The sequence below is a fragment of the Gymnoscopelus braueri genome (genome assembly GCF_963280865.1).
Source record: "Gymnoscopelus braueri genome assembly, chromosome: 20".
Taxonomy (NCBI): domain Eukaryota; kingdom Metazoa; phylum Chordata; class Actinopteri; order Myctophiformes; family Myctophidae; genus Gymnoscopelus; species Gymnoscopelus braueri.
This window is the reverse complement of record NC_137622.1, coordinates 10,736,095-10,760,770: the sequence shown is the minus strand read 5'-3', so window position 1 is coordinate 10,760,770 and position 24,676 is coordinate 10,736,095. Positions and strand designations below refer to the sequence as shown.

Sequence of the window (24,676 nt, the reverse complement as noted above, 5' to 3'; positions counted from 1 at the left end):
CCAATCTCCATTAGATGGCACATTTCAGAAGCATTTAGTCAGTTTCAGCCAGCTTAAGGTGCATGTCAGTATGCAGTCGGATAAGAACCAAGGCTGTTGCTTTGACATTTTTGTCAGACTTTAACTTTCACAAATACTTTCATATCACATGAATAATGGAAACCTTATCTAAGGCAGTCATGGCAGGATCTTGGCTTTTTTTTTGTTTCTGTTGAATTCCTCCACACACATTTGTTGTGTCCTACTGACTCACTTGCTAGTGAGGAGCCCCCACCGGGAGGACGTAGAGCCTCCGTCCTACTCCTCCCGCCAAACACTCCCTGCTGACAGGTGCCGCCCCAGCCCGTAGGATTATGTGCAGTGACAAATGTCACCCTCCCCGCCTGGCTTCCCTCCCTCAAACACGTTCGACACTCGACAAAGCCCGATGCACCTCGTGGATTCAAACCCCTAGCCTCCGTGGTGGTGGGCAGCTGGTTCTTACATTTTAACCCATTAAGACCTGAGGCCGCTTCTAAACATTTTCTAAATCCTAACAGTTTTTCGGAAAAAAATGTAAAAAAAAAAAATTCACGATTTTTCAAAAATAGCAGATCTACAAGCTCGTAGCGCGGCACTCGGTGCCGCGCTATGAGCTTGTATATCTGCTATTTTTGAATAGCCTAAAGAAATCTAAAAGTGACACAGATGCGTTCCAGGTATTAATGGGTTAAACAACAATGTGCTTGGTTTTAGCCAGAGGATTACTTTGGTTCCAAGGTGAGATGGACTCTGTGAATTGATCTGTGATGAATGCGTTAGTGAGGAGACCTCATGGGGAGGCAGGCGACATCTATGCATGGTTCACGAAACACACACACACGCACACACACACACACGCTCGCTTGTGTCTTTGTCCTCGGCAGATGTGCAGTTTTCCCTGACCTTGGCAACAAGAAAATATTGTGACGCATATTTATAGCTACCTATTTAAAAAGGTGGGAATTAAATTGAAATGGGGCAAATGGATCGTTTCATTATGATAATTATATTAAACCAATAGAATTCCATAAGTAAATGTCCTTTATATGTACAGCCAAAATAATGCGTGAATTCCTCCCTCATGGACAGTTCCTGATAAGAACCAGTGTGCCGTATGTTCAGCACAGACTCTACACAGCAAACACAAAAGCGTTTGTTGCAGTATACGGTCTTTTTCTGAAGCATTTCAGTCCTGCTTTAGTCACAGGGATGGTATAACATTATCATATACTTTACAATTACGTCTTTTGAGAGCAGTAATAATTGGAATATTAAAGTAAAGGTATTTAATCAGCCCTGAATAGAATTAATTTGCCTGTTATGAAAAATGAGAAATAATCAGACACATTTTTTTTTATAGTAAAGGTCCTTACACACCGGGGCGATTTTTTTTCATGCGAATAATACGTATTTTTTTAAAACCTTATGAAGTCATTGCAAACTTCCACACCAGTTTCGCGGAGCGAAAAAAGCGTCTTTTAATTATTCGGAACGAGTCCGAATTTTGCGTATATTCGCATATTCGCCGGTGTGTAACCGCCTTTAGACCTAGGTTAGCTTTAAGATAAGACTCAGAGGAGCAATGAAGCAGTTGCTTAGAAGATGGTGAGGGACGTGCCTGATACCTGGGAGCCACTGGGCAGACTATATCTGATGTTCTCAAAGAAACTTAACGAAACCCATGATCCCATTTCAGTTTTGAGGACACTTCCAACACCTCTGTCTGATAAGGCTCACATTATTTAAGGCTGGACTCCTCAGTCAGATCATCAAATATTCAATCATGGTCAATGCACATGAAATTAAATTAAATGGGAAAGAAAAGTATAAAGTAGTTATCTATCTTTTAGTTGTGTGTTCCGGGCATAACTTGTCCAACCTCAACACCCTCAAACTCGGCGTGTACGTCACATAAGACCGGGGTGTGTGCAGTGTGAATTCGATCGGACCAGCGGTTTACGAGAACCGGAAAAGCACAAATGTCTTTATCTGTCTGACCGCAGGTCTACGGAGGACATCATCTTCCAGTATAAAATTAACATTTTAAAATGTTAAATATTCCAAAATATTTCTTGGCCTACTGGTACTGTGCACAAAAAAACCTGCTGCAAATCGGTGCAGTGGTTTGCGAGATTAGCTGCGGATAAGAGAAAGACACACTGATTCTCTTCTAGACGGCCCGGCCACTACAGTGTCACACCGCCAACATTTGGTATATTGAATTTTCAATGGTAATCATAGAATAATACCAAGAATCAAATCATGAGTGCTGTTCTGCTCCACTAATAATAGCAGTATGATTTTTGACTCCACACTATTTGGAAACATGATTGGCAAAATTTACATAATGCTGCTCCTACAAGGACCTGTAATTGTATTTAATAAAAATTCTGGAGAAGAACTAAATTGTTTCCTCACAAATAAACAAGGTTAGGCCAAGATTAATCGTTTCTGAACCCCTTTTCCTCAAGTAAATTAACTCTTCAACAAAACGTTTATCAGCTAAAATGGAAGGGAAACGGGCCTGGATGTGGTAAAATAAGATTTGTGAACTGCTGTGATTTATCTGCTGACATATATTTTATGACTTGCATAACTTAGACTCATTAAAATGCAAGTTCCTGCTCTTTTGTGAGTAAATACAGATTTTTTCCGTTGTCTACAATATGATTCAAGTAATGTAATATAGACCAATTGTGCAATTTTGTAGCACTTTAGTTTTAACTGCATTGTGCTGCTGTGTGAATGACAGGAAATATTGCCTACTGTGGAGGCTTCAGCAGGGATCTTCAGAACTAGTTAATATGATGCATTGTCTGACCACGTAGGACCACCAAGTCATTCTTCTCTTTCTGAATGGCTAAACTCAAAGGTGGAGTGATAAGCTATCCATCGAGAGATCTGAATTGTAAACTATAAAAAATATGATAATTGACTTTAATACTTTTGTGCCAAACTGTTGTACTATTAAGTATTGGATAGAGCTGAAGTGGTTCATCACACTAATCAATTGTGTTGATTATAAAAAGTAAATGATTTCTTTCGTGTCGATTCGTTGATTTATAAGATATTAAACAAATTATTAGAAACACTTGCTTCTCGAGTTTTCCAAAAAAGTTAGCGATATAATAAAAGCTAAAGACGGCTAAAATGATCGATTGTTGCAGCCCTAGTTGCTAGAGGAGTGACAGTATGTGGTGAGCTATAGCGGTAATCTTTTTGTTTGCCTTGCAAAGAAGAAAAATGAGAGAGGTTTGTTTACCAACGAGCGGCCTCTGCGTTTACTTTCATATGGCAGCGTTCAAGTTGTCAATGGGTATGATACAGAATAGGTCAATGGGTATGATACAGAATAGGTCAATGGGTATGATACAGCATAGGTCAATGGGTATGATACAGAATAGGTTTCAGAAGAATGTCCACAGATTAATTTTATGAATTAAAAGACCAACTGGAACCCTACTATAAAGCGCACCATCATGCATAGTGCTGCCATTGATTTATCTGAGACTGGCGTGAGTAATTGCATGTATTGTTAATGTCCTTTTGAGATATATATGTATAGAGAGAGCGCCACTAAGCCTGCAGGGATGTACAATTGTGGATAATTATACCACAGTATAAAGCCAGGCCAGGGGTCAATAGACCCACACACCTCTGATGTATCATAATATCTAATAAGCTTTGTTTTCTTCATTGGGTTTCAGGGAACTTGTTTAAGTAGCCACCAGGGTTAAGTTATTAGTTGTTGATTTGACTTTAGTGTTAAGATACAAATTAACTGTGGCTTTGATGTGTAGGCCTATTTGTTATGAGTTTCCCTTTTCATCACATAAAATAGAATAAGTTAAGGTGGCAGCATTATTCTTTTGGAAAATTGCAGAGGCTGATGTTCTAGAAATGGCTGCCTTGCCGTTATTATGACAGATATTAACATTATTAAGTGCTCAGGGGTTAGCGATGGCGAGGTATTGCCTCTGGTGCTGAGTTGACGCTTGCAACAAATGGCTCAGTGGAAGATGGATGCCACCTGTCAAACTTGGCACTCTCGCCTCCCCACTCAGGGGGAGTAAATACCTGATGGACAAGAAGTAAATACCTGATGGACAAAGAGTAAATACCTGATGGACAAGAAGTAAATACCTGATGGACAAAGAGTAAATACCTGATGGACAAGAAGTAAATGCCTGATGGACAAGGAGTAAATACCTGATGGACAAGTCCTTGGCTTCTGTTGTCAGTCTTTTGGAGACATCCACACATCAGGATTCCTCACTGGCATCCTTGTACAGGCCTGGGATGTGTTTTGCAAAAATAGCCATCTGAATTTATGAAACTTGTAATAAGCTGTTGTGATACTCAGCTGGACATATAAACAATGCAGACTTCTTGGACCGAGCTCAAGTGTGCCTTGAGAGTTTGTTTACATTTTAAGAAAATGAATTCTGAATTCAATTTCTTAAAAGCAAGCGAGGTCTCTTATTGGAACGGCGTTTCACTTTTCATTACATACACATTCGTAGAAGTTAAGGAATACTTTAATATTGAGTGCCCTGGGATTCTAGTGTCAACATGTTTTATTTACGTCTTTCCCCCAGTTTTCAATTTTGGTAATTTAAAACCAAGATGGTTTAATTAATCTTGTTTGTACTGTAGATGTGTTTTGTAGTTGATCAAGCGCAAACAAATCAGTCAGCTCCAAACATGGGCACATATATGAGCATATACTGATGACATATAGGGATCTCCATATACAGTATGGGTATAAAAGTGACAAGGACTGATAGATAGAGGCCTGGGGCAAGGACTGACGGATACAGAGAACCCCATCAGTCTGATGGATCGGCAGTGCGACATAGGTGTGAGGGCAGCGTAGCCCTCGCACTAACTTCTAGTTTATGATGATTAACACACTTGAAAGGAAATGTTTTATTAAAGTTGGATATTGAAAGGAGGGAAAAAAAGAAAAATATAAGTATTACTTACTGGTCCCATATACACATTCTAATTTATATTTTCCCATTCACTCTTGTTTCTTGCAGTGTATAAATTCTGCTACCTGACTTGTTCTTTTTTTCTTTTTAGTAAATTTTTTTCCCATTTTCTTTTAAATGTACTATTTTACCGTTTCTGGATTTAACTATGATACGCCTCTGGAAGTCAGCACATCAGAGTGCTTTCCATGCTTGAATACCCCTACTCACATCGACATTATTGTCACTTGTGCTGTGATTCATATGAGGAACAGGAATTGCAAGTATTTCACCTCATTGACTCAATATTGAGAGGAATACAGAAAATACATTCTTGTACACAAGAGGTCACATTCTTACACAAGAGGCCCTGGTATATCATGATGATTATTATACATGGCTGTGGTGACGTCATTGATGCAACACGAAGGGGAGTGCCTGCCTTAATGTTATAATTACGATATGACAAGACCTGGAGTGTATTATTGTTTTTATAACTTCATTGTCGGTTAATAGCAACAAGATTCACCCAATACTTTTCAAAACTTTTCTATTGTCTGTCATTGCTAACCAAATCTCACTCATAGTATTGCAGGTTATCATGATGATTATACAATAAGAATCAATTCCTGTATCCTACTGTATTCGCCTCAAGAGTACACTGAATGTGTCAATTACATACATTTGGACAGAAACCTGTGGTGATACATTGTAGGACTAGTGTTTTAAGTGCATAATGAAACGTTGAAACTGTATGAACAAGTTTAATTGACATTTCAAGACGGTATTCTTTTCAAAAATCCTTTTAACATGGTTTGGTTTTCTAGTCTGCCATGCCAAGACAATTGATCCTCACTAATCCCAGTTGATATTGATTATCGATCATGAATAAAGAACTTCTGGTTGGCACATCCCAAGTTTCTATGCTTTTGCCCATGACTGAAGAACATCTGGTTGGCACAGCCTACGTTTCTATGCTTTTGGATTCTCCAGTATAACAGATGAGACGTTCATTTGAATGTTTTGGGTAGTAAATACAAGTGGGAGGTATTTGATGAGATCCCAGATGAATATGTCGTTCCTAGTAAACATTTTCTAGATTTATTGGTGGCCTCATAATGAATACCTAAGGCTTACTTGGGTCTCTGAGTCCTTGAACCCTTCAGGTTTCCAGGGACCTCGAGTCAGTACCAGGGACCTCATCAGTTCATTATCCTCTGTTTGAGGGTACAGACTGCAGGTTTATTGCTAAGGCTTGCTTCCCATTGGCCTGATCAGAGCAATTCAAATGGGCCTGGTCCTTACAGGTGGGCAGTGGTGTGCGCTCAGATTTATTATGTACTCTGTGCGCCTCTGCCTTATTACTGCAGACAGCTCCACATAAATTGCCTTCAGATAGATCTTACTTCTCGGGAAACTCGTCTATCTAAAGGTTAGAGGTTTTTAATCGGGTTTCCTCCCAACTTTGATATGTGTGTTGGGATCTTTCGGCTCAATTTTCCTACAGTAAATTATGGGTTCTGCATCTCTTCCTCTGGATCGCATCCAGTTTGTAATGTAGGTGAGAATTAAGACCGCCTTGCATTGTTGGTTGGCAGCAGAGTGGAGCCGGCCTTCCTTGATAATTTCGCAACATGCTGTTTAGCTTATACAGCAGTCCTCCAGTTTTATGACCACCTCCACTGTAATTGAATCCTCAAATAACCTCTTGCTTTAGTTGAGAACTGTACAAAGTAGTAGTCTTAGCAATGTACACACCATTAATAGTATTGCTCTCTGAGATTTAATTGCTTTGTGAGGATTTGCAAGTTTTAATTATATTATAGAATTTAGATATTTTAATGGCATCACAGTGCCGCAAACTTGTCGTCTCCTAATGGACTAAATTAGCAGTCTCTTTGTGAGAATTCCTGATAGCTCATTGATTCAGCCGTTCAGTATAATGCATCATGGAAGTGAATCTGCCAGAAGAAATAAGGAAGCACATTTATAGGTAGTTTCAGCTAAAGCAGTAGGATAATGAATTGCTTTGTCAGACGAACTCAAGATGGCTAATGAAGATTATTCTGAATGTACCTCAACGCTGTTTCCTTGTGGGCAGTATAAGAGATATGCTGTAGGTACCATTCAATGTAATGCGTTTCTACTAGTGTAGTTTTCCTCTGCACACTTAATTAGAACTAAATAAACACATTCCTTACTGTATATTCTTATACAATATTTACGGTACTTGCAAATTCGTACATAATGTATGTACGACTAGCCTGTGTCAGATATTTATCACATACAGTTACTCTGCAAACACAAATTCACGTTTAAACAAATGTGGTCTTTCTCCAACGGTATTTGTTATGGTCATCAATAGACTGGGTTCAAATTGAACTCTGTCATTAACCATCCAAACGTGTAAACTGGGTAAATGGAATTTCTAAACCACTGAATGCACATTATGCAGTGCAATGGGCAGGGAATTGCCATCCAGCATGAGTCTTTGTGCTTCTGCTTTATAGCACGAATAAACCTGAGAAATGTTTTTCCACCAACAATTCTTATGTTAATTCGGAGTGCAGTTTAGATAGCTTTCAGAAAACTCCAGAGACCTTGTTACGCAGTTGAACCACATATTCACAACTGTTCTGCAGATTTCCTTTGGAGTATGACTCGCACTCATATGTACAGGCCTCTTGGTTCTGACTAATAAAGCAAAAATGGTGTACAAACCCCCAAAAAATAAAAGGTACCACTTCTACCAAATGTATCTTTCCACATTCTTTCAAATTGTCTAGTAAGTGCAACCCCAGCCATTGTATCATTTGTCAGCATCTTTGATCAGAGGATGAAAGACGACTACCTTTGGCCAGCCACTGAAAGGAACAGACACTTCTTTTTATTCAGCTTGATTTCTGTGAGCTCTTGGGAAGACTGATTCTGCTCTAACGTTACCCCAGAGTCTCAGACCATTTAATCAAAGACAACAGGGAAGGAAACGACTCTTTCATCTTTTTGTTAACATTACAACTACATTTATATTGGAAGCTAAATGAACACTCGACACCCCTCAGGATATGTCAGACAGGTTTTGTTTTTGTAATTGGCTTCACGATAACTATAGTAATTTCACGGTTTGTAATTAGAAATTGCAGCAGAGAAAGTGGTACCTTTTTTTTTCTTTTTACATCATTTCCACGTGGGATTATTTTTTCTAAATTAGATGTGGATATGGTTGTCTTTAAGAAAACGTGAACATGAAAACAGAAGCCACCCACTACAGCTCCTACGTAACAGTTATTTATTCATGTTTCAGCAGCTTTGCCTTTTTCTTAACGTAAATAAGAATAACTGTTAGGAGCAACTGTACATTGCAGTGTGCAGACGTATTGTTTCACTTTTGCTGATCTGTTTCTGTCCTGCACTTGATCATCACACAGACACCGGGGTTGACAAATGGGTAAAACAAGTAAATGATCTGCATTGGCAGATATTTATTTATTGGCATCTACCCAGAAATTCCATATCCTGTCAACATTATAGTTTGGATGTACAGGTTCTATATTGTCTGTCTAAGCCATTGGTTCTCAAAGTGGACCCGGGGACCCCCAGGGGTCCTTGGCGGGGTACCAGGGGGTCCCCTGCTAAATATAGCGTCACTATCATTTTAACCACTTTAATCATTATTGTATACTTTGGCTATTCAAAAATAGCAGATGTACAAGCTCATAGCTTGTAGATCTGCTATTTTTTATTTTTTTAACAAAGCCAACATTTGTAAGAGAAATCTTTGCTTCTGGGGGCCCCTGAAACAAAATATTTTGAGATGGGGTTCCGTGGCCAAATACATATAATTTTGGGGGTCCTTGGCATGAAAAAGTTTGAGAACCACTGTTCTATATTGTCTGTCTAAGCATGTCCCAGGCTTATTGGTGGTAGGAGAGTAGGAGTTCAAGAAGCCATTGGTCTGGAAAATGGTTGCAACTCCATAAATCTTTGTCCTTTCACACCAATCCCTTTTTCAGTATTTTCCTCCCTCCCTCCTCTCCTTGATAAAACCCCACGGGCAGTACATCTGTTATCTGTTGTCTATTACTTTAGGTCACTTCTGACCATTTTTGTTGGGACTGTTGGCCTAGTTGATCTGTATGTGGTTCAGTGATAAATGTCCCTTCAACAAATGCTTTATCTAGTTGTAAGTCCCACAGCAGTAATGTTTTGTGTAGTCCTATTTAAGACTCAGCCAGTGACTTAGATTAAACGTTAAAGCAAATAGAAGAGAGGAATGCACCAGTTACTCGTAGTTCGAAAGCTAAATATATTGATAATCATAACGTTTCAACATGGAGGTCTTCGCCAGGGGCATGAAAATGAAACATTTGACACGAAGTCTAAGGGCCGGGTTAGATGGGTGACTAATACAGTAGATAGCCTTTGGATAGTTAAAGGCAGTTGTAGAGCCTACACAATATTGTCCTCTTAGGACTAGTGTGGATTTGGAAGAAATGGCAAACTGTTACGTGGTGTGTGTGTGAGCAGAATGCCAATTGTATGTTAGCAGTTCAGTTTTGCTGGTAGAAACATTAGTGAACTCTTCAATGGCTGCATGGACATAGCACTTAGCAGCATGTTTCAAACCTCTGTATTCGAATTGGGGCAGTGTTATATGCACATTCTGAAAGGTCTTCATTCACAGGAAAAATGCACTGAAATGGGGACATGTAAGCCTCCAGCAAAGCTGCAATGTAATTCTACTCATTTCTGTTTTGTTTCAATCGTGAGTCAGTGGTTTAGATAATCATTTTAAACTACTGTCAATCATTTTGTATTCATCTTGGTTCCAGCAACACCATTGGACCCTTGGGGCTTTGGATGTCTCTCAGAAATGTCCCAACATTTGAAATTATTCAGGCAGTATGTAATCTTGGTTTATAAGGCCAGCAAAGTGCCAGAGCTGGACTAATAATGAATTATTTGCTCTAGATGGGCATCCCCACAACATTTGGTTTGTGCAGTTTTTGGAATTACATTTAGCGGGATTTAGAATATAGTGTGAAATTGCAGACACGAGTGTCCCTGGTTTAGGCTAGGTATTGGTGAAGCTGAGGGAATGTAGAGCCTTTAATTATCAATTAAAAACACTGTTGGGTAAACCAAGATAACAGGTTGTACCACATAATTAAATAGTCTTGCCCCATATGATTAGTATTCTCTCTGTTGACATTACAATTAGAAGTGAAACAAGCAAATAATCCCCTTAATTCTTCAGTACTCTGTAAACCTATTGTCAACATTATGTGAAGTATGAGGTAATGGATGCATATCTTATCAGGATAAAGTTCACCAAAAGTTGGGTTCAACAAGTAACCAATTAACAATTACTTCGTTAGCATAATTGGCAATTATTTAAAGGACCAAACGGAGGCAGGAGCATCCATCAGTTAATAAACACTCAATATATTGTAACCATTTTATTTAAAAAATATATGTTTTAAGGGGGAAAAAGATATTTTTTTTCCATTTTGCCACATCTTAGCCACTATACAGATATGAAATTGTACATATTACAATACAAAAGGAACAGGGAAGAGAAAAGCATTCATTTTGCACAAAGAAGTTGGGTAAGAGAAAGGATTCTCTCTTTGTCAATCTTTTATCTTTTTTTATTGTTAGGCAGGGTGGGGAGCAGGGCTAAAGTATGACAAGAGGAACCAAAAAACAGTGGACGAAAAGCCAGAGTGCAAAGGGATGCATATTTCTACAAATTGTGTGGATTTCTCAGTCACTTAGTACAAGCCTTATCTTAAACAGTGAGATGTCAAATGATTGACAGAACGATTTAGAAAAAAAAGAAAATCCACATACATCCCCATTCTTGCCATTTTCAGGAACGAGGCATCTCCACAATGTTTTCTGAATGACATTAATAAAAATTCAAATCAGTTTTTGACTGTTGAACATGCAAGACAGTTTGGGAGGGCAATAGTAAAAACTGTGCAAAGCTGTAGGAAAAGAAAATGGCAGACGATGTGGAAGTGCTTGGCCTTGGACACGGTCGATAATAGCATATTTTTTTGTTCTTGAACTCAAACAAGATGTAGAACAACTGCTTTGGATTTACACTGAAACATGTTTTCATAGTGTGGTTGAATGCTTCGACTGCAACTGAACTGCTACACTTTGAATAGCTACACCAGCCCTCTACATTTACCCCCCCTTTTTAAACCCTTGTCTGATGTCATTCCACAGAGGTTTGCCAGTACTCTTCAGAATGGTTAGGGTGGAAGTTATGATTTTTGGGAAAATGTAGTGAGATGCATTAACAATTAACAAGACATTAGATGTTTGCTGTCAAATTGAAATATCTCAGAAATTCCATAGAGAAATGTTCACCACAGATGATACTACAGAAGATACTTGGAGCACGCACCCTCCAAGACACCACTCTATGCCTTGCATCCTAATTTTGTGTAGTCAGGCAGATCCCAGCGGTCTCCTTTCTTGTAGATGACTTGGCAGTGCTCACTTGTTTCATAAAATGTAAGCAAACTCTACACTCTTATCAGAATCGTGCCACATTCCAAATGCTCCACTCAGTGATTTTTACCTTTCCTCTTGACTATTTATGATCATTATAATTATTATTATAGTTTTCAGTTGCATTACCTTAAAGTATCTGCCGGCAAGTAGTGAAATGAGTGTTGTTGCTACTTTGTCAATTTGACGTTTAAGTCACTGCATTTCAAGCCCAAGGTGCTGCCTGTCAATATTTGTCATTCCTTTCTCCCCTCCCTGCCTGCCTTGGCCTTATGGAATACCATTAATTGGCCGGAAGGACGCTCATTGGCTTCGATAAGCCAGGACATTACCCCACGGCTGCCCCTCTCCATCGTCCCATCAATTCCCCTCGTTTCCTCTCCCTTTCACCCTGCCCCCACCGCCCCAACTGAACACAAAGAACTGCGGAGCTGCAGCGGCGGCTTTAGTCTGATGCTAATGCACATCCTCTCCCTGCTGCATACAAATGTGTCTGACCCAGCCTCCCCTGTTTGCTTATCACCGGAGCTGCATTTGCTCCCTGGGGGAGCCTCCACAGTTTAACTTTACACTGCTGATGCTCCCAATCCGTCCGACTGTCCTGTTCCACCAAAGGCATATGTCAACCTGATGCCTCTCTGACAAGAATGAGATTGTGAAACAAAGGTAGATGTTCTTGCCGACTGTGGAGGATGTTTCTGCTAGAACTATTTCTGAGCGGCCGGCGAAGCTAAATCTTGCTGGATCAATGGTGTGGGTGACAGAATATCAGATTCTTTTTGCCTGGCCTTAATTGGTTCAATCTTGAGCCTGTCAGACCTGATTAGAGTCTATGCAGTAAAGAGGCTGCTCCAGGCCTGGGCTCCTGGGAAAGGTTTATTTTTAGATCAAAACTGTCTCCTTTCTGGATTTTTAGCTTTTCATTATCCATTTAGTCAGTGCCTTCACATTTACAAATGTTTCTTACCTTGGTTGTTGTATGTTGACAGGTTGTGAGTAAGTTAACAGTGCTTACTAAGTTGAGCTGTCATAAATACTGTCACAGTGTGTATGGCAATTCAGAGCTGAGGAAACCACGCACTGGTCAACATGTGTCACACATGGTGACCAGTGCGTGGTTTACTCAGCTGCTGAAAGATTTATCTTAAAGTCTCAGGTGAGGAAGACATCCAGCCATTGTGGTATACTGGACATGAACCTTACATGAACAGTGCTTAGGTTATTCATTTGATGGAAAGTGATAGATTTGGCCTAATTAAATCAAATTGGGAAATGAGTGCCATGATGGGTGTTTAGTGAACAGAACTTCAGGGCCCTGCTCTCATCAGGAGAGGATTTTCTTTATTTGTAACATGATTACCAAACAATATTGACATTTAATTTTCACTTGTAGTTCAGATTGTGGGCGATATTCAAGTTTATATTACTCTCAAAACATCTTAATTCAAAACTAAAACAAGACATTTGATATAATTATCCAATTTGTCCAAAGTGATTGGGCTACAGTGTCTATGGTGCATCTTATAAATCTTCATCAGATACTTGCTTGTTTACTTTTTAACAGGAAGCAAGACATTAATTTTTAAATCAAATTTCTCCACTAATGTTCCTTTAGCAGAGGACATTTTGGATAAATATTTACTGTGCTGCAGAATATGTGCTGCAGAATATAGTGACAATGTGGAGACAAATCTCACAGTTTACAATTTTACCCATTCAAAATGATTGCCCCTGCCTGATAAGAACAACCTTGCATTCATAGAAAAATAAATTTGTGAATATCTCTACTTCGTCCCTTAACTGTCAAATCCTCCATCAGTCTGTCAGCATTCAACAGCTCTCATATATCCTTGAAGCTCACTTGTAGAAATTATGATTTTTATATAAACTGGAAAAAAATCAAAAAAAGAAACCCTGTATCATCTGAAATGGTCAAATGGCAAACCATAAGCTCTAGGAATAAATAGGAGTTCATACTTCACACTCTTTATAAGGCAGTTGCTGACACTTGCACTGCCCATAGCCGTTGATGATGACGAGTGCCCCTTCCTCATGGCTGGGCTCATACTCATTATATGGTACCTGTGTAGCCAGGTCTGCCATAGGCTGCCGCTGCTGGGTCCTCAGCTGTCTGCGGTTCTGAATAGCCGAGCAGTGGCGTATCCGGCGCAGGGTGGGAGGGCAACACCTCCGTGAGATGTACACAACGAAAATGATGAGAAAGAAGGAAAAGAGCAGAGCCATAGTTCCCATGATGACTCTGTGAGTGAGAACGGTATTGTCCGTCTCGGAGAAGTCATCTGTGACGGCTGCCTCTTCAAGTGAGGTGGTAGTCGCTGGCGGAGCAGCACGTGGGGTTTGAGTCGTCGACGTCGTGATGGTGGTGACCGTAGTAAAGCTCCCAAAATCCTCTGCATAGTCCTGCGTTGGGGTCATAATTCCAAACGGGGAGCTGGTGACCTCTGGGGTCGTCGTAGCGTCTGTGGTCGTGATAACTGTCTGTACAGGTGGCGCGGTAAAATTCTGGCAAAGCTGGAATCCGTAAACGGCATCCAGTATCTCCTCGCCCTGGGCATATTCAGGACTGTGGCAAAGAATGGAATGTTCCCACCGTCCCTTGAAGGTGCTCAGCCAAGTGGCCAGAGAACAGATCCGTTTGGTACATTCCCAGAGGTTGCTAGAAAGCCCCACGGTGCCCAGAGACCGCCACATATCCATGACCTGGGAGTCCAGGCTGGTCAACTTGTTGTTATCCAACAGCAGAATCTTTATGTTTGGCAGTGTTTCAAACACATCAGCCGTCAGGACACGAATCTCATTCCCCGTTAGGTCCAGCTTCTCTAGCGTGGTCCAGGTCCACTCCATGCCACATGTCAGATTGCTGATCTTATTCCACTGCAGATATAGAAACTGGAGTGTGACCAAGCGTGGGAAATGGGCCAAGTTGATCTTGGTTAGCTGATTGTGCTCCAAATGGAGCTCTCTGAGCTTAATGAGCCCAGCAAAGCCATTCCGTGCCAGGCTCCGGAGGCGATTGTTGCTCAAGCCCAGGTACTCCAGGCTGCGACAGTCCCAAAAAGCCCGAACGGGGGTGGTGCGAAGTGAATTGGAGCGCAAGTGGAGAATCTGGAGCTTCCTTAGCCCGTGGAACAGTTCTGGTTCCAACGCCGTCATCTGATTGAAGGACAGGTCCAGGATCTGTAGATTGATGAGGTGGATGAAGGTTGTGTTCGGCAGCTTGGTGATGCGATTAGAGCTCAGGTTGAGGTCCTTCAGCTTGTAGAGCCCTTGAAAAGCATCCTCTTGCACCGTGGTGATCTGGTTGTGGTCCAGATGGAGCCAGGTAAGCTGGCTGAAGCCATAGAATTGGTCCGGGCTCAGTTCGGTGATGCTGTTGTGGCGCAGGGACAGCCCCAGGGCCCCCTTGTCCACGCCATCTGGGGGTGCCTGGAGCCCCTGGGTGTCGCAGTAGAACTGCAGGTCCTCACAGCGGCATTTCTGAGGGCAGGTTGTGCACGACGCAGGAGGCAGCAGACACATCAGCAGCATGCTGATGATCACACACAGACACAGTGCCACTGGTGCACTTCCCACCAATGGCCACCTTGAATGGAAACCTGAGTGGGTTCAAAGATAAGAAAATGAACTGTGGGAACGCTAATCTCTGCAGAACACTTATTGCTGATGCGTGGCAGGATGTTTTTTTGTTTTCGTCTTATGAGCAATTGCTCTCTCTTAGTCTCTTTCAGTCTCTCTCACCCCCTCCCTCATAAACGCACCTTTTATATGAATTATATCACATTCACAACTTCTCTCGTGCGTCATACACACACACACACACACCCACACACACACACACACACACACACACACACACACACACACACATATATATAATGATTTTATTGTAAGAACATGTATAATTGAAAGGTCAGACTTAAATATGCACCTGTTTTCATTAAATGCTAAAAAGATGGAGTTTGACCAGCTTATTGTGTTCAATGACATGTCATTGTATTTGATCAAACACGTTCTGCGGGTTGCTGTCATTCCAGTCATTGCCTACCGTTTTCATATTTGTCATGCATTAACCCTTCATTGCCGTGTCCTTTTTCCGAGTTTATCGTAGTTTATTTGAATTGATCACTTGATAATAGATATTCATCAATCACTTTAGAGGTTATGCACGTCTGTTAGAAAATGCGCTTTCTATTATGAATTCAGAAATTCCTAACTTGGGTGTTGGCGAGGGTAAAATCAAGGACAATTGAACTAAATAGATGTGGCTCAATAGCCTTTTAGTCTTCAGCCTCCCTCCCTCTCACTCTTATTCCCTATTCAGGTCCAGACCTGCCAAATAAAGAGGGTAACTTACCCATTCTTTTGTGCACATCGGAGGCTGCATTCAACTGTCCTTTTCCGCAGACACTTGGAGCAGCCAGATGGAACAAAAATCCAGTGGGAAAAAACCCTTTTGAGTAAATACAAAAGGAATCAGGCTCTTCTGAAATGAAGCAATACTGAGCCCTCCCAACTGAAATGAAATCCTAAATTCCATGTCCCAAGATGTTGTTTATTCCTTTCTGTCCCCCTTTTTGTCCTCTTTAATCCGAGATTAAAGAAAAGGATGCATCTTTTTTTCCCTTCCTCCCAGGAATCCTTAATTTTCGAAGTTGATCAGTTGCATCCCAAACGACCTCGGCGTCGAGACCCCCCCTCCCCTCCTTCCTTTTCACTCCCTCCGTTTCCTTTCCACTGCAATGTCGTCAGCTCAATTGGTTAATTGAAGATCAAGCTTCCCCCCTTCATGGCTGGGGGTCTTTAAACCCTAACTTGTTGATGGCAGCCAGAGAGACCCTGCTCGCTCGCTCGCTCGCGTCGCCAGATCAGCCTCAGCATAGCCTCTGCAGCGCAGTGCACGGAGCCCTCGTCTGCTACCGGAGACGCAGGGGGAAGAGAAAATAGCAGAGCGGAGAGCCGCTGATGTTATTCTGTGCTCTTTGTTGCAGCCACTCTCTGCTACAGAGTGGTGGCAGCCTGGCGTCGATCATAAGCACAGTTTCTCTCTCTCTCTCTCCCGCTCTCTCACTCTCCCTTTTCCCTTTCCCTCCCTCGCTCTCACACACACTCACTTGCTCTCTGCCTTGTACACAGTGCTTGTGTGCCTCTACCCACCCACAGCCCCCCCATCTCCACCTCCCTACTGGCTCGTCACCATCAGAATATTGATATCTCCAACGTGTTGCGGCAGCTCACTGTTGAAATTAACCATGGCTGTAAATCTCAGCCTCGCCTCACCGCTGCCACTGTGTCTGCTGTATACATACATAGACAAGCCACATAAACAACGTAAAATTATTAAAGCAAAATGGTCTTTTCATGAGTCCCCGGACAACATAACATTAAGTGTGTGTGTGGGGGAGGGGGAGGGGGGTCTGATAGCCAGGCTTGAGCTAGGGCGCACTGCAATGCCTTTCCTCTCAAACAGGAGCAGGTATGATATAGAAATGCAAACAGTCTGGTAGGCATCCATAATTTACGAGTTCTGAGTGCAGTGCTTTTTAATTTTTGAGCATAAGCATGTGATGTATATGACCAGCTGCTTTAAAGTTGAATGGTAATAAGAATTCATGGTGGGCTTTGAGCAACCATTTGGCTCACGGAAATCTTTCAAAGTGAACATTCTTTGTTAATTTAACCACGGTCATTTTCAGAGTTATGCAAAGTAGAAATTCCATCTAGAGATGGTTGACTCATGGTGCTCTTTAGAGTTTCACTCAAGAATAACTATCTGCATTTCTTTGGGAGGGAATAGAGAGTTGGCTGCCCACTCCCTTTTAAGAGTCAACAGCCTGCTAGACAGTGTGTTGTAGTAATCTTCCTAGCAAGTTTCCTGTGCAAAATATTTACAGCACACCATGTTTTGAACAAATTTGTTGTCAGAAGTACATGTTGGCCTTTTCTGTTAAATTAAGCCTCAAGTTCATCTGAGCAAAATGTACTCAAAACAAAAACATCTTAAAAAAATAAGACTATAAACCAGTTTTTTTCCCCTCCTAAATGTAATTACGTAATCATGTCTTGGAGTGAGAATATGTAGCTCATGCATCTGGCTGTGACTTTCCAGTTGACTTGACTGTGGCATGCTGCCGCCCATCCTCTACATCTAGGCCCTTAATTCCCACCAGGACTTATCTGCAGAGTGTAAGGGAGAGAAAGAGAAGAAAAGAACCACTTGAGTCTCAATCATTAGGCCTATTGGATGGATGCTCCCTGGTTTTGGCCCATGTTACATTTCTGATTCTCTACATTTTAGAGAACACAGCTCAGTCGGCTAAATTCTGATTGGACGTCCAATTAACTCATTGACTGCCAGAGTTAAAACATCGTTTATAAGCTGCCCCTTGCCAGCGATTCCGATCGTTTGCACTAACCTTTGAAAAATCATAGAATATTATTCTTCACAACGATCCACCCGCCGACCGCTTTAACCCATTAAGACCTGGAACGCATCTCTGTCATTTTAGAATTCTTTGGCTATTCAAAAATAGCAGATATACAAGCTCATGCCGCGCTATGAGCTTGTAGATCTGCTATTTTTTTTAAATCGTGAAAAAACATTTTTTACATTATTTTCAAATAACTGTTAGGATTTAGAAAACATTTTTAGAATCGGCCTCAGGTCTTAATGGGTTAAAAGACGTAGTAGTCTAGTAGAATCGGAGAAACGTTTTTGCCGCCGTGATACCCCGTTCCATTGTTATTGCCAGTTGAATGTAGCTTGTTTTGCCAAAAAGCAACAGAAAGCAGAGACGTAGATTTTTGTAAATCCTATACACGGTAACTAAACCATCTGGATTGTGTTGTGATCACGTGATCTTTGGCTGAGCTCTTCATCGTCAATACTATCGAGACTATCTAGTATTATAAAAGATGCTACAGAGAAGCCCCAACCATAATAATAAGCACCTGAAGAGAACCTTTGGCGTGAAAATGAAATGAATTGCAGGCAAACCATGAATGAAATGGCATAGAGAGAGCTGAGTGGACTAGAGTGATCCCACAGCACTGCATCCAACCAGCAAAAAATCTCAGAGGATTAGTACCGAAGGAGCTCTCTGGCCTCTAACCATGTGTTACCCCCCCCCTCCCTCCCTTCCTTCCCCACACTTCCCCAGTCCTTCAATGGCTAGAGGTTGGTGGCGGCTGGGAGCTGGTCCATGTCGGCACCATATTGGGAGTATTTCACAGCCTGTTTTGATGGCACTGGCATTACCGCCTCCCTCTCCTCCTTCGCCTTTCCTTCGCATCTCATTTTCCTCTGATTTGATTGTTTCCTCTCGTGCGTCTCTTCCCATCCTTCCTAAAAGATTTACATTTGACCGTTTCTCTGACACGGGGAGGGTGGGTAGGTGGGTAGACTATGATTTAACTGCTCTAGTTGTCGAACAGTACTAGTGTGGACCTTGGGTGCCCCTTCTCTGTGTAAATGCTTCGGAATATGCAACATAATCTGCCAGTAATTCAACAGTGTTACGGTACATAATTGTGTAGTATAGTGTTGGCCATGTAGAGCCATGTTGCTGGGGCGTTGTTTGACGCAAGTCCCTTTTTTCACATGAGAGCAGACAGATGGGAGGCAGGAATTGTGGGGGAAGATATAATCATCTGAATCATAATGACTGATTCCGGACACTTTGCTGTCATGTATCAACTTTGTTGGCTAATTAATTAATTATCAAGCCAACACAAAAGCATTTGATTCTCAATATAGGCTAAACTCTGTCCATACAGAACACAGTAGGAAATGTCAGGATATACTACACAACTTGATCTTGAATAATTTGCAATTGGTGTCATCTTCCTCCAATACCAACCCCTCACCATAGTTCAGAGCACCAAGTACCCTACTATTAGCCTATTATTGTCCTGTATGCTATTGTGCTCTTTTAAGTAGCAAAATATATTTCTGTCCCATGTTTATTTTAGCTTAACAGTTTTCATTTTTCAGTGTAAATTTAATCTCACCGCTGGGATTTAGGCTCATTATAACGTTAGTACCTGTGTTATGTGGGGAATCCAGTGCAAACAGGTTGGAACTAAAACATCTGTTGCTAAGAGATACATATGGATTAAATCTGTTGATTTGAAATGCTGTTACTGTGTAAATGTAGTTGAGCCCTATTTCATACAAAAATACACATCACGACACAAAGCTCGTATATCTGCTGTTCTTTACAGTTTGTGCTGTTAATTATGCCCATGGCATTGTGATGAAGTTACTCTTCATCCTAAGGGAAAGTAAGTTGACAGAACGCCACCCACTCAACACTCCTTTTCTCATCTCCATTTCAGGCTGGCAGGAAGGACAGGAGTGATGCCCTCAACACTGCCATTGACAGGATGACAAAGAAAACCAGGGACCTTCGCAGACAGGTTTGTCTCATTCTTATCTCTCCATCTGTCGAAACCAACCCCACTCCCTTCCCCGGTCTACGGAAAGGTTAATACTAGCAGACATAAGACCCCATAGATTTTTATGTGCTGGGCCATTAATATAGAAATATGTTGTTTTCCTTGGTGAAACGGGGGGACTTGATTATTTTCTGGAGTGTGGCTAGCTACTATAGCCTGCCCTTATATAATTCAGCAGTCCACAGGCAAGAAACCTGAGAGACTGTCTGCTTAACCCTTGACAGTGTAATGGACCTATAAGGGTATGTTTACATTCTGAGGAAAAAAATGTAATAAAAACAAAACATTATTTTGCTTTGTTGTGGAGGATGTCGGTATACATTATAGATCTAAAAGAATGGGTCCTGTATATATTATAGATCTAAAAGAACAGGTCCCTTGTAGTCTAAAACCTGTAACCATAGGACACTCACACACACACTCACAATTTCAACATTGCCTTTTCGTTTCTCTCTACACAGCTGCGTAAAGCAGTCATGGACCATGTCTCTGACTCATTCCTGGAGACCAACGTTCCTCTCTTGGTCCTGATCGAAGCCGCGAAGAATGGCAACGAGAAGGAAGTTAAGGAGTACGCGCAGGTGTTCCGCGAACATGCCAACAAGCTAATTGAGGTACTACAGTTGAACGCGCTGACGTTGCCCTATATAGACATATACATACCACATAGCAGCCTCCATCAGGCTCTTTTCTCAAACAGATGCCCTATTGAGATGCAGCTTTTCCATCTGAAGGGTTTGGAGAGCTGTGTTGTATTTTTCTATTTAACCCTTTAAGACCTGAGGCGATTCTTAAAAATGTTTTCTAAATCCTAACTGTTTTTAGAAAAAAGAATCGCAAAAAATATTTTTCACGATTTTTCAAAAATAGCAGATCTACAAGTTCATAGCGCGGCACCGCGCTATGAGCTTGTATATCTGCTATTTTTGAATAGCCTAAAGAAATCTAAAAGTGACACAGATGCGTCCCAGGTCTTAATGGGTTAATTTGTTGAGGGTAAGGGGGAAGAATGCATTTCTATGGTCTAGTTAGATGCAACACATCTCCATCTTTCTCTCTTCCTTCCATCTCTCTCCCCTGTCTCTTATCTGTTTCACTCTCTCACTCTGTCTTGCTGTGAGTTGAAGTGGTCGCAAGCAGATGCTGTGGTGCTATTGAGAGCAGACAAACACTACATTGGTATGGATGGTCACAGCTCTGAATCAAATTCTTAATCCAGTCAAACTAAGGAGCAAAACATCACAGCCCAAGGTTAAGTGCTGTCTTGAGGAGGGGGGGGGGCTGTGTTTTCAATTTCTCAACAGTGTGACATCTTGTATCAGACTGGAGTAGGGGATGCAACTCCAACAATGATATTAAGAAAGATAACGTCTTCTTTTACAAAGCCTGTTGCATTGTTCCATTACCCCGCTGGCTATGCTCATTTCCTTAATAGAGGTGACACTCTCTTTGGAATGGCCATGCCTTTTAAATCTCCACTGCTGTGGACACAAAGTAAGAGGCGGAACGTAGAAGCAAGAGTGACAGACCAGTGACAAGCTGACAGAAACATTAACTGTCCTCATTAGTGGTCTTTCAATCCCTCCCTTGAGTGCCTGCGTCGCAGCGTCATAGGCTGACATTTGGAAATGACCTCTCCCCACAGGCGACTGGCCCCGGAGTGTCGCTGTGGGTGTGTGAGGCAGAGACAGAACGGTGTGAGAAACCACTGAGACATCAGAGGAAAAGGGGACCACATTGGGGAATGGTCCCCAGACCTTCTCCTGGGGGCCTTGGTGTCATAAATGGCATTAGAACATGACATGAACGGACTCCCTGTAGCGCTTTTCTTCTGAGCAATGATTAACTTTGACACCACTTAGCAAGGCCAGAGGGAGGCTACGATGTACAGCTTGCATCTCTCCAAGTCCCAAGATGGATTATATTATACATGGATGCTGTTTGTTAACACCAAACAAATTGTAACTATAATTGCATATATAATTGTATATTATAAAACCACTTATCACAAGTAAATTGGAGTCTTTGAGATAGGACTGGGCAATTGTTGTTCATAAGCGAATTGAATACAAACAAATGTTTTAGCAACAGAAATGTATAACCGTATCTCACCTGACTACTTTGGAATGTTATGTTTGTATTAATTATTTGCATTTCTTTTATTCATTGTGTGCATTGCTTTCCTTCCAGCAGGACATGGCTGATGGTTAGATCATAGTCCCCCCCTCCCTCCCTTTTTACATCGCAAGAGAAGTTAATATCCATGTTCATCTTTGCATGAAACCAATGTGTGTGTAATGCAGTGTCACATCTTATCTGTCAGTGAGCCATCTGTCAGACAGGTGTCTGAGAGCCTTTATTCAGGTTAACATTATCATCAAAAGCATGCAACGGTTATTTATCTGAATTAATGCATGTAGTTAAAGCAGTGGTTCTCAAAGTGGGGTCCGGTGACCCCCAGGGTTCCTTTAGGGGGCTCCAGGCGGTCCCCAGTGAAATAAGTTTGTACAGCATCGAAATCAGTTCAACTACATTAAACCCTAAAATTGGCTACTTGAAAATAGCCGATCCACGAGCTCTGAGCTTGTAGATAAAAAGGGGAACATTTTGGAATATTTTTAAAAACATTTTGACCCAAATCTTGTATGATCAGGTTATCTCTGGCACAAAATATTTGTCCTCGGACAAATGCATACTAATGTGGGTGTCCTTGACATGAAAAAGTTTGAGAACCACTGAGTTAAAGGACCACACTGGCTTATTCACAGCTACAGCCATATGTATATCTATATACTATAATTTACGGAATCAGTGTGTGTGTGTCACACAGAGATTTGTCCTCGCCGTAACTCACTAAGACTTGGCAGAATTAAACTCGGTGTGTGTGTGTGTCTCATATGAACTTGAGGTGTGACGTTTGGGCGCCGTCCTAGTTGCCCAACCATTTTTCTGATAATGGCTAGGTTTTCCAGTACGTACGCAAACATTACCGAACTAGCCTAATTATTGAGCCAGTGTTGGCAAAACATCCTTGGACAGTTAACGAGACATGGATGTTTTTAATTAAAATTGTGAAATCAATCTTTTCTCCTGGAAATATTTTCAGCTAGACTAAACACAGTAAAGTTAACTGTGTTGGATTACCTATCTCAAGCACGTACAGTTAAGTATTAAGTCATTTCACATGGATTTTAATACCATAATGAAATGAATGAAACCCAACAGCCTGGGGTATCACCAAGATGAGTTAAAGTAAATTGGGGCTGTACCAGGAAGATCAAATTTGGTCATATCACAGAACTCTATTTCCTGAATTTAATTTGACATTATATAACTACTGCAAACATTACTAGAATCCTTGTAAACCTTTGTAAACCTAATATTGAAGATTTCCATCTTTTCTTTATAGATTTCTGTCAATATCACCAGCACAATGTTTTCACAATTATCTGGCCAACTTTCTAATCCTGTTTTATGGAATACCATTTTGACCATCTGACTTATACAAACGTGGCTACTAATGTTATACTACATCCTTTAACTCATGTTACCTATGCCTATATCATAAAATTATACTGTTGTTCCAATAGCTCTACAAGCAATATTATAAATTGTGCTGTACGTAGCGTTTCAGGAATAGTTACCGAAGGCACATCTTTGTTTTTGATATCTTGAGAAGATTAAAATGGATTCCCAAATTATTGCATCATATAATTTTAAAAGCCCCTCTCAAGTTAATTGAAAATAGACACGTTGAATAAAACACTGGCTGGGTAGTTCAGCGGTCTGAAAGCAGGATAAATGTGAACACTTATTTCAACATTAGAGGCTTTTATCCTTAATAGAGGATAGTAAACAAATCCCTACCTATCTGCCTCCCCAAATCTTAACGTTTTAAGATTTGTGTTGTGCAGCTCAGGAAACTGGACCCACAACAAAACTGGTCACCATAAACCAGGTGGATGTTCAACCCATTTAAGCTTTTTTAGAAATGTTGGTCTTGTTGGACCCTGTGCTCACACGTATGTGCTTCAGATACAGGTGTCACGCACACTCCCTCCATAGGAAATGAATGACGTGAGGTCAATTTCAGCATTGTGTGGTGTTAGGGGTCATCGATTATGAAAAATAATCAATTTGAATTAAACCAAAACAAGATCTACATGCTCAGAAGTTACGCGTCAGCTACACATTGTGTGAGCTTGTAGACCTGCTATTTTCACAGCATTGAACGACAAACAAATCGCCTCATGTCTTAATGGGTTAGTAGATAAAATCTATTCGGCAAAAATCTATTTGTTTTCATTGATATATAAAAAATACATATTAAAAAAAGAGCTTCACGATAGTTGGATTAATAAAAAAGGATCAATAGAATAAACGCTTAGAAAATTGTTGTAGTATGATGTGAAGCTGATCAATGCGGTCTCCTCTTCACACACAGTGGCACGCCACAGTAGCAGGCACTGCGGGTGGTAGTGAATGAGTCTGGGGGTAAAACTGGATTGCTATGACACACACACAAGAAAAAATCAAACTGGCACATCCGTTGGACGGCAGGTGTGGGACCAATAGTGGATTTAAGGCAAGATAAAAAATAGAAGTCTGCAAACTGACTTTGCAAAAGCTCCCAGTCAAGGCTTTATTATAGATTAAGTTTCGACACAGTCTTCTTCAGACAA

The 24,676-nt window shown here is 41.1% G+C and overlaps 2 protein-coding genes across 2 annotated transcripts in view; one reads left to right on the top strand and one right to left on the bottom strand.

Moving 5' to 3' along the window:
• The window catches only part of ctnna1 (catenin (cadherin-associated protein), alpha 1), a 133,242-nt gene that overhangs the window by 47,797 nt on the left and 60,769 nt on the right, over positions 1–24,676 (top strand). The window contains exons 7-8 of the mRNA XM_080416484.1: positions 19,875–19,955; positions 20,456–20,608. Of these exons, the coding sequence (XP_080272610.1) occupies positions 19,875–19,955; positions 20,456–20,608 (234 nt within the window). The remainder of the gene's footprint in view (positions 1–19,874; positions 19,956–20,455; positions 20,609–24,676) is intronic.
• lrrtm2 (leucine rich repeat transmembrane neuronal 2) lies at positions 11,937–16,164 on the bottom strand. The gene is made up of 2 exons (XM_080415826.1): positions 15,895–16,164; positions 11,937–15,136 (listed from the first exon to the last, which is right to left on the bottom strand). Exons 1-2 carry the CDS (start codon positions 15,896–15,898, stop codon positions 13,491–13,493), a joined length of 1,650 nt encoding a protein of 549 aa, XP_080271952.1. The 5' UTR covers positions 15,899–16,164; the 3' UTR covers positions 11,937–13,490.